The 10,524-nt window shown below is 55.9% G+C and overlaps 1 protein-coding gene across 1 annotated transcript; it reads right to left on the bottom strand.

The window, feature by feature from the left end:
- Positions 1–8,630: 8,630 nt before the first annotated feature.
- LOC116960114 (calmodulin, striated muscle) lies at positions 8,631–9,737 on the bottom strand. The gene is made up of 2 exons (XM_032986746.2): positions 9,130–9,737; positions 8,631–8,908 (listed from the first exon to the last, which is right to left on the bottom strand). Exon 1 carries the CDS (start codon positions 9,621–9,623, stop codon positions 9,174–9,176), a length of 450 nt encoding a protein of 149 aa, XP_032842637.1. The 5' UTR covers positions 9,624–9,737; the 3' UTR covers positions 8,631–8,908; positions 9,130–9,173.
- Positions 9,738–10,524: the final 787 nt, after the last annotated feature.

The following is a 10,524-nucleotide window of genomic DNA, read 5'->3' as shown; positions in this document are numbered from 1 at the left end:
CCTAACCTTAGCAGCAGCAAACAAAGACCTCAGTGTCCCCTGGAAGCTGACACCTGAAGACGAGGAATGCAGCGGTTGCATCACGTTTAGAGCGAGCGCGAACATGAAGTATCCGTTCTACCTCTTGATTAAAAAAAAAAAAAAAAAGGCAAACTAACAAATGCTGAAGACCTTGAGCAGTTACCCGAGCTTTCACACAACCTGCTCATCACTTTCTTCAGGGGAACAAGCGATCTTGCAGGTACTTGCAGGAAGGTGGTGCCTGTCCCTCACCCTTGAGGGGGAACCAGCGTAGAACGAGTTGGGGGGGGGTCTCTGCTGGCTTGTGCTGGCTCGAGGTCCAGCCTCGGGCAGCTCGGAGGCTGGTGAACATCCTGTTCCCTGGCCTGGGGGTGGCCAGGGCACTGGTTATTTTGAAATCAGGGTTTTTAAGGCCAAGGATGATGATGTTTTCAAGCTGAAAGCCAGCACCTCAATCCATAGTAAGGTAGCGAAGCACAAGGGAGGGGAAAAAACCCTCCTGATTCCTTAGGACCTCTGGAAACCTTGGCTACTTCTCCGTGGCACCTTTAGCTTCGCCTGTGCTGTTAGTTAACCCCAGGCTCTCCTCCCTGCATGCCACCAGGGACAAAAACCTCACGTGTCCTTCAAAAATACCCGAACCAACTTCCCTTTTTTACCCAACAGCGTAGATGCGGCTTGTGCTTCGGTAGGTGCCCTAGAACTGCGACACCCCGAAGCTGCTCTGCGTTTAGGCGCCGAGACACCGGGCTCAGGAAGCCTTGACCTCCGTTTGGAGAGAGCACAGCATGCTGTGAAGATGCTCTTTGTATTTACACCTGCTTGTCTGATTTTTTTAATGGTTCCTGGCACGCCGTAGTGGTAAGATTTGGGCAGGTGCGAATGCGCTGGCGTGTTATTTGATTAAAGCTCCCTCTGAAAGGCTTCATCGGTGTGTTTCTTCTGTAGATGGTGGTGGTCGGGGTGTGGGGTCTACGCGGGAGCCCTGCCAGATCCTCTTCCTTTGTCAACCTCATCCCTAATTGCACTGAGGCTGCGGGCAAGCGGTGAGTCCCCCCCCCAACCCCCCCCATGGCTTTACAGACCTGTGCAACCAGCTGAAATTTGCGGGTGATCGAGCCCAGGTTGGTGCTGGCTGGCCACATCCCAGGAGTTATAGACAATGGCTCAATGTCCAGGTGGAAACTAGTAACAAAGGTCTGTACTAGGACCAGTACTCTTTAATATCTTCATCAATGGCATAATGGGCTTGGCTTTGCAGATGGCACCAGGCTGAGTGGTGCAGTTGAGCTGCTAGAAGGAAGAGATGCCGGCCAGAGGAGCCTTGGCAGGCTTGAGGAGTGGGGCCGTGCAAACCTCGTGAAGTTCAACAAGGCCGAGTGCGTGGTCCTGCACCTGGGCCAACCCCCCAGTGTGAATAGAGGTGAGTGAGAGGAGCCCTGTGGAGAAGGGCTGGGGGGTGATGGTGGGTCACAAATTGGACACGTGTGCTCGCAGCCTGGAAAGCCACCCGTGCCCTGGGCTGCAGCCAGAGCAGGGAGGGCAGCAGGGCCAGGGAGGGGATTCTCCCCCTCTGCTCCGCTCTGGGGAGACCCCCCTGCAGTGCTGGGGCCAGCTCGGGGGCCCCCAACAGCAGAAGGACCCGGAGCTGCTCGAGCGGGGCCAGAGGAGGCCACGGAGATGCTGGGGGGGCTGGAGCAGCTCCCCTGGGGGGCCGGGCTGAGAGAGTTGGGGGGGTTCAGCCTGGAGAAGAGAAGGCTCCGGGGAGCCCTTCGAGCGGCCTCCCAGGGCTTAAAGGGGGGACAGGAGAGGTGGGGGGGGACTCTGGATCAGGGGGTGGGGATGGGATGAGGGGTGACGGGTTTAAACTGGCAGAGGGCAGATTTAGATGAGATGTAAGGCAGAAATTGTTCCCTGTGCGGGGGGTGAGGCGCTGGCCCAGGGTGCCCAGAGCAGCTGTGGCTGCCCCCTCCCTGGAAGGGTTCAAGGCCAGGTTGGACGGGGCTGGGAGCCCCCTGGGCTGGGGGAAGGGGTCCCTGCCCGGGGCAGGGGGGGGCACTGGGGGAGCTTTAAGGTCCCTTCCAACCCGAACCACTCTATGAGTCTATAAAAATAAGCTTGTTCTCACAGCGGTCACGGGCTTTTCAGGGCAGGCTGGCTGAGAGTTTTGAGAGGACACTGATGGAAATCAAGCCAGAAAGTTTTAGTCCTTGTTTCCCAGGGTTGCTTCCCACATCTCACTGAAACCTGGGGAGAAGGGCTGGGACTAGGGAAACCTCTTCCCCTTGGGCAGCTTGGGAAGGGGTTGGGGGAAATCCTGAGTTCTGGAAGGAAAACAGAGGCTGGAAACAACATCCCAAGGGAATTGGGAGGAAAATGAGGCTGTTTAGGGACAAAAAGACAGTCCCTCTCTTCCCTAAGAGAGGCTCACTGGGTCCTTCTGGACGGGAGGAGATGGTTGCGATGGGGAAAAATGAGCCTGTGGGTTTTTGAGGAGGTGGTTTGGGGGGATTTGGCACTGATTTTTTTGATGTGAGTGTGAAAAGCTTCAAAATCTACAGGTTTTGTTGCAGCTGGGGTTGGGGGAGCCTCTTTCCCCCTGCGGTACCGCTTGGCGGTGCTGCTCCCCCCAGTAAGAGCAGCAAAACCTCCCCCCCCTCCGGGGGAGTGGGAAATATTTAACCAGCTGGGTCCACACCAGCCACGTTTTCGCAGGAGAAAGGCAAATCCTGGAAAAGCTTTGAAAAATCTGTTCCCTGAAACAAGCCCGGGCGGTTTTCCGTGGGCGGATGGCAAAGGCATCGTGGGTTCCCCCCCCCCCCCCAAGCCACGATGATCTTTTATACCAGCAAAGCTCTTAAATCTGCAAACATGGGCCCCGTTTCACCTGTACTTGTTTGTGTTTTGTTTTTTTTTTTCCCCCCTTACCCTGCATAAAAATGAATAGCAGCAACAAATCACCTCCGGACAGCTTAATTCCTACCTCTGGGCTTCAATTCTCCCTGTTGCAAAAAGGTTTTTTGCATTCCCCAGAACTGTCACTAATAAAATTCCCTCTGATCTCGGCTCGGGGGTGTGTGTGTGTGTGTGTGTTTTTAAGGAGCAAAATGGGAATTGAGGGAAAGATGTGCAAACCCACCTTGTCTGGGGGGAGGGTGGGAGCACAGGGCAGGTTGTGCCTCCCTGGATGGGATGAAATTAGGGCAAAAAATAGGGATGGAGGGGCTGCAAAGCAGTTATTTCTTCTTTTCAGCTTTGCCTGGGCTCATTTTTTTTTTTTTTTTTTTTATTTATTTTTGGCATCTCCTCTTGCAAGGGCTGATTTGGGGCTGGTATGAACCAAAGGAGGAAATGAAGGTTTGGTTTGGTTTTTTATTTTTATTTAATTTTTTTTTAAGCTATAAAGAGGGAAGGCACTGGGCCCTAAAGCAGCGGAGATAGGGATGAAGGTTTTTTTTTTTATTGTTTGTTTATCTCCAGGGGTGGTTTACAGAGCTGCAGCGCCTTCCTCCTGCCTCTCTCAAGGGGGAGAAAAGAGGGAAAAGACCCCCAAATCGCCTCCGGCTGGGATATGGTGGGCCATGGATACGTGGGGCTGCCAGCCCGCCGGCGAGCGGGGCTGCGTGCGTGGCAGCTGAGGTCATGGCGCTATTAATTTCCCGTTAAAAGCCCCGATGGCTCCGGCGCTGCAGGGATGGAAAATGAAGCAGCTCCGATTGCGGCTGCTGCAGTTAACCCCTGCGAGGTTGCCCGACTTTTTGGGTTGAGGGAGCCAACTCCCACTGTACCAATGGTAGACTACAACCCTTGAAGGTTGATGGTCATCACCTTGGCCACTCTGCGGTGGCTGCAGGTCCTCATCTGGCTCCTGGGGGGGCAGGACTCAGGGGTCCCTTCAGACATCCAGGAAACCCTTCCCGGCGCCTGCAAAGACCTGGGCCAATTTAATCCGTGGCCAACCAGCCAGGCTGGAGCCACATCTGCCCACCCCGTGATGCTGGACACCCGGCCATTGCTGAGCGCCCGGGGTTGGATTTCACCCTCAAAAGCCCCCGGGGACAAGACCGGGGGGGTTTATTTTGGTAACTTGAACTTGGGAAACCCCTCAGCCATGGAAAAGGGGGGGGGCGGGGAGAGGAGTCCTGTGAAATGCCGTGGCAGCTGGGGGCTCCCGGTGTCCCTGTGAGGAGCCCCAAGTGTCTTCACAAAATTCTTTGGGGCTTTACGTTGAGCCTTGGGAACGCCGGGGCCGGGGAGGTGTGTGTCCCCCCCTCCTCGCAGTGGAGCACAGGGCATGGAGCAGCTCTGGGGCTGCTCTTGGATCAACTCAAGCCCCATCAAACTACCCAACATTTGCAGGACATGGGGGGCCCCTGTCTTGGTCCCTGCTCCCTGTCACACTTGTCCCCATCTCCTGGTTGTTCTGGTCCCCTCTTCTTATCCCATTCGTCTCCTTTTCCCACTCCCACTTATCCCCATCCCAAAGACTTGTCCCCTGGTCCCACTGGTCTCCTCTCCCGGTCCCACTGGTACACTCTTCTGGCCCAGCTCATCTCCATCTCTTCATCCCACTTGCCCTGCCCTGGTCTCACTGGTCCCTTCTGGTACAATTTGTCCCCACGTTGTTCCACTTATCTACTGAGCCCACTTGTTCCATCTTTCAGTCATATTTTTCCCCTCTCCTGGTTCCTTTTTTGTCCCCAACTCCCAGTCCCACCAGTCCCACCTCTTGGTCACACTTGTCCCCAACTACTGGTCTCATTTGTTTCCCTCTCCTGGTCCTGTTGGTCTCCTGGTACCATTTGTCCTTTCTCCTTCTCCTACTCTTCTCCATTTCTCTGTCCCACTTGGCCCCTCTTTTTGTCCCACTTCTTTCCCCTTCCCTGGTCCTTCTCTCAGGGGCAGCAGAGGCAGTTTTGGTGCAGCACCTTGGGGCTGGAGCCTTTCCCTGTGAGGAAGCCCACTGCAGCCTCCCCCCGGGGCCTTATCACCAGATGCCCCAGCAAGTGCAGCCAAGAGGGTAACGTGATTTTGGCTTGGCTGTGAGCTGAGACTGGGGAAACTCGTGTCGTGCAAAGCCGCTCCATGCCTTGGATCCTGCTGGGCATCTGCATTGCAACAGCCCTTGTAGTCTCACGTGGGGCAAAGGGGCTAATGCCAAAAAAAAAAAAAAAAAGTAAAACCAACTGCTCCGGTCCCCAAATCAGGCACTTGGCCCCAAAGCAATTCCCCATCTGGTGCAACCTCAGGCTTGGTGCTGGATCTGGCCCCAAACGGCTCTGTTCTGCATCATTTTGGCCATCCCTGAGCACTGTGGGCCAACCAGCTCCATACCCAGTGCCCAGCTGTGGTGCAATTTATGGTTTGGTTTGGTTTGGTTTGTTTTTTTAAATTTCTCCCCCATATAGTGATTTCTCTTTTCACAAGTGACCTGAAAGTGAAAAAAAAAATCAGTGAGAAAAAAAGCACTTTAAAACAGGTTAAAAAACACCTCTGAGAAAGAAAAGAATTTTCCGCCAAGCTTAATATGGGAAAAGATGTGTTTGCAAAAATATTTGGGTTTTTGAAGGGGTTCATTTAATTATTTATTCCCCCATGCAGAACCTGGGCTGCCGCAACCCAGCTGAGCTCTCCTCCATGGCCATCCCCTAACCCCTCGTCTCACCAACCTGGACCAACCCCACGGCAAAAATCCTTTTTTCCCCCCTTTTTTTACAGCAGCCGGGTGTCGAGGGGCCTCCCCTTCCCGCAGGCAGTGACATTTCCCAGGCAATACGTCATGTTTGCTTAAGAGCACAGCTATTGCGGGAGAGGAGGAGGAGGAGGAGGAGGCAGGGAGCTGCAGCTCTGGGGGGCTGCAAGAAGGGAGGGAAATGGGGAAAAAAATCCCACCTTTCTTTTCAACATCCTTTGGGAAGGCTCCAAAAACCTCCGTGGCCGGTCTCAGTAGGGTTTCCCCAATGTTTAATCAATGTGTTTTTAAAGCCCAGTTATTAAAATGTCTCATTTTGCTAAAATAAAAGGGAATGGGGAGAATCTGTGACTGATTCAGCAGCGCTGAAGTAAAAGCACCTCTGGTCCCTCACGGTGGATGATGCTGGGCGGGATTCACGAGCTGCTTTTATCCTAAAAAGTATCGTTTTAGAGAAAAACTGTCTCCAGGTGAAACAGAACCATTAGCAGGGAAAGGGGAGATGGTTGGGCTCCTGGTTTTGGGTCATGCTGGAGCCCTCTGTGGCTTTTTTGTTGGAAAGGCTGGAGAAAAAGGGATGGAAAGGTGGTGGAAGATTGCCAGTGGTGGAGGTGGGAGCAGTTGCTACAGGCTGGATCCAGGAGATCTCCTCCAAATCCAACCCCAAGGGATCCCCCACGCCCCATCCTGCAGGAATCCTCTGTGTCCTGTTCTAGGTGATCCCCACGGCCCATCCTGGATGAACCCCCAGGTCCCGCCCCAGGCCATCTCCCATGGGCCATTCCAAGTTGTCCCTCATCCTCCACCCCGTGTGGTGTGTCCCCCCCCCCCCCCAGGTCCCATCTTAGATGATCTCTCAGATCCCATTCTAGATGATCCCTCAGGGATCCCTGAGGAACCCCCAGGTCTGATTGCTTGGAGGATCCTCCAAGCCCCATCCCAAGTGAACCCCAGTGTGCCATCCCAGGTGAGCCTCCTCTCCAAGGTCCCATTTTCGTTGATCCCCTATGTTTTACTCCAGTTCGTCTCCCAGCACTCATCTGAGATAATCCCCTAAACCCCATCCTAGATGGTCCCCCATGTCACGTCCCAGGTGAACCTCCTCCAGATCCTCCCTTAGGTCTTATCCCAAGTGATCCCTCAGGTCCTAGCCTAGAAGATCCCCCGGGACCCATCTCAGGTGGCCCCTAACCAAGGTCCCACACTAGATGATCCCCCCCAAGGACTCAACCCAGGTGACCTCTACTCCAGGTCCCACCCTGCAATCTCCACCCCCATGTGCAGGCGGGGCCATCCTGACCGGGTTTTTGGGGTGGAAATGGCCAGTCTCTCCCTTCCCACCCCATGCCCCTGCTTTCCACCCTGCACGGACCCCTCCCAACCTCCCAGGCACTGAGTGCATCTCCCATACCCGCTCAATTAATTTAATTGTTAACCAACGCCCGATCCAAACCGTCCTGTGAGTCATGGATCTGCCCGGCGTGGCAGGAGGCAGAGTGTGAGTGCCGGGCCGGATTCTGCACACCCCAACAGCTCCTTCCCCTCCAGTGGAGAAATTTGGGCCTGGAGAGTTGGATTTGGGTAACAAAATCCCTTCTCATGGCAATGCTGAAGCAAACAGGACCCTCCCATCTGCTCATCCCAAGTGACACCAGCAGAAATGTTCCCACCACGCTCCAGAGCATCAAACTGCGGGAGAAACAGGCAAATGTCTCCGGTGCAAAAAGCACAAATAAACTTTTTTCTCTGGGCTGGTGCCGCTGCTGATGGGGCTGCAGGGCTGAGGTTTCTGGCCGGGGTCCAGCCTCCCGTTAAAGTCGGTTGTTAAGAAAAACCAGCTCAGGATAAGCGGCGTGAAAAAATACTCTGGTAATTAAACAACCCCAGAATAGAAGGAGAAAAGGTCAAGCCTAAAAGACAGGGTACGGTTCTGTGCTGAAGCGTGGCATTAATAAATAACTGTGTTTTCGGGAAGGTCTAATTTTAGCGACTCGGGTACAATAGCCTGGCGTGACCCTTTTGTTCGTCTTGCTCTTGCTGGATTTGGGGCTTTATTTTACCGAGCTTCGCCCCGATCTTGTCCCCGGCAGAGCTGCAGGCGGGTTGAATGTGCGAGCGAGAGGGCAGCACGTGGTGAAGGCGCCGGGTGCTGGGCTGGGGGCCGTGCCTGGGGTGGAGCGAGCGTGGGCGCGCTCAGCCCCGCCGCCCGGCGTGCCGGCACCCGCCCAGTTTCCCCAGGTGTCGGGAAAACAACCGGGATTGCCAAAGATCCCGGCCCCAGATACGGACTGGGGGTGGAAGGTGAAGTCCCTGTGGTGGCTTGAACCTCCCCAGAGCCGCGACGTCCACCGCGAAACACCGATGCCCCGCTCACGCCACCTCCCCGTTTGCTCGTTAGTGGCTCGGCGTTCATATGTATAATTAATTTTCTTTAAACCCCTCCGTGTAGGGAATCACCCCAGCCTGGGGTGGGAGGGCTGCTGCAATCGGGTTTCACCCTCTCTGGGGAAACTGAGTCACGGGGAGCGTGACGGGGTGGATGACAGCCAGGAAGGGTGAATCCTGCTCTGCTTATCTTTGAGATGGGGATTAGAGCTAAATCCATCTGCCAACTCTCCCGCAGATTTTAGGGGTGAGTAAAGGGCCCCCCAACACCCTGGGGGTGCAGATGACAGACCCCAAAAGGGATGGGGATTTGGGGTGCGGATGGTAACAACCCCGGGGGGCTGCATCTGGAGGCCGCCCAGCACCCACGAGGGGCATTTTTCCAGCTTGTAGGGAAGAGGAGTGGGAGGAAAGAGGATGGGGGGGTGTGATGTGGGGCCAGGATGAACAGATGTGGGTGATTTGGGGCGGGGAGGGGGGGTGTTGTTATTTTAGCAGGGACCCCAAAGTGAAGCTGAAAGAAGCACTGGCATCCATGGGAGGGACATTTCTTTATTGGCGCAGTGCCGAGGGACACGTGGTGACCACTGGCACCCCCACGGACAGTAGTGTCTCATGGGGGGCAGCAGAAGGGACCCCCCCCCCCCCCAATGTCCATCTGAACCCCGTGCCCCATCCTGCCAGGTGGGATGCAGGCACTGGCTGGTGATGCTCTGGCTGGGATAAAAGAGGATTTTTCCAGGCCGGGATGGTGGATAAAAGGCGGTAAGGGGATGGAGGGGCTGGGGGGACCACCACGGTCTCTGTTCCCTATGAAGAAATGAAAGAAAAATTAAAAAAAGCACCAGGAACATAGATTTTTTCTTTTTTTTTTTTTCAACCGCCAGCAAGAGCTGTAGGGCAGGAGGTGGTCAGGATGGGGGGGAGATGCAAGATTTGGGGTGGCCATGGCCACGGGTGGGTTAGACCCCACGGTCTGGGACTTTCCATGGACGCTGGGTTGGGCGTGAAGCCGCGGCCCAGCAAGTTACCTGCGGGATGGGGTTGAGGGTGGTTGGTGGCGGTGGCGGGGGGCTCACTTCTCCGTCATCATCCTCACGAACTCCTCGTAGTTGACCTGCCCGTCATTGTTGCAGTCGGCCTCCTTGATCATCTCATCCACCTCCTCGTCGGTCAACTTCTCGCCCAGGTTGGTCATGACGTGCCGCAGCTCCGCCGCGCTGATGTAGCCGTTGCCGTCTTTGTCGAAGACGCGGAAAGCCTCGCGGATCTCCTCCTCGCTGTCGGTGTCCCTCATCTTCCTCGCCATCAGCGAGAGGAACTCGGGGAAGTCGATGGTGCCGCTGCCGTCGGCGTCCACCTCCCCCACCATGTCCTGCAGCTCTGCTTCGGTGGGGTTTTGCCCCAAGGAGCGCATGACGGTGCCCAATTCCTTCGTGGTGATGCAACCGTCTCCATCCCGGTCAAAAAGGGAAAAAGCCTCCTTGAATTCAGCGATCTGCTCCTCCGACAGCCGCTCGGCCATGGCGCTCCCCGCTCGCACGCTGCTCTGCCCCGGCACGCCGCCGCGCCGGCGGGGAGGTGCAGATGGAGCCTCCTCCCTCCAACCTGCCTCTTCCCGGAGGAGGAGGAGGAGGAGGAAGCAGGAGCCAGGGCACGCGGGAGAGGTTGAACCATGGGGTCAGGCTGGACCCCGGCGGAACGGGCAGGGGAGTTTTTGGGGTGCTGGGGGAGAAGGGTGACCACCAGCCCCCTTGGGCTGCTGCCCCTCTTGCTCTGCCGGTGGCATTTCACGGGGCCGGCTCCTAACGAATCCCCCTAATTAAAGGATTTGCACTGTGGCTTGCAGCAAAGCAGTGGTTTCAGGGAGAGGCAGGGCACTGGCGGAAGGAGGCGGGCGGGGGCGGGGGGTGATACACACTATTTTTGGCTATTTGAAGGCAATTTAGGTGGGGTTTGGAGCTGTGCAAAGGGCTCCAGCGCTGCATGGGGGGAGTTGAGAGGGGTCCCCCCCCGTCTCCCCAGCCCCAGGGCCACCATGACGATGCTGGCAGCATGTCAAACCTGCCAGGGGAAGGTTCCCTCATGCAGGTCCAGACAGAGCCTGGCTGCCCAGAGCTGATGTACTCTGCACTGACAGAGACCTGAATCAGCCGTGACTGCGCTCCCCGAAAACGGCCCCATGGCCCCCCCAGGGCAGGTGACGCAGTGGTGCATCAGGTGAGCAGTATCATGAGTCCTGCCCCGGTTAGTCAGGGGTTAACCCCGGGGCTGAGCGAGGGGTAACCATGTTGTAATGACCTGCTTTCATTTTTACTCATCTCTTACAGCAGGAGGGTTTGGAGGCAAATGATGATGAGGGTTATTTCTCTGCCCAATTGCCCATCCATCCTACTGTCCATCCATCTATTCTCACCACCTTCCCT

Source organism: Tyto alba, unplaced genomic scaffold (assembly GCF_018691265.1).
Source record: "Tyto alba isolate M040663 unplaced genomic scaffold, T.alba_DEE_v4.0 Super-Scaffold_2, whole genome shotgun sequence".
NCBI classification, from domain to species: Eukaryota; Metazoa; Chordata; class Aves; order Strigiformes; family Tytonidae; genus Tyto; species Tyto alba.
Note: the sequence above shows the minus strand (reverse complement) of the source record. Positions and strands in the feature narration are given on the sequence as shown.

Excerpts from the sequence above, each read along its gene's own strand:
- LOC116960114 (XM_032986746.2), bottom strand. The coding sequence starts at position 9,623 with ATGGCCGAGCGGCTGTCGGAGGAGCAGATCGCTGAATTCAAGGAGGCT.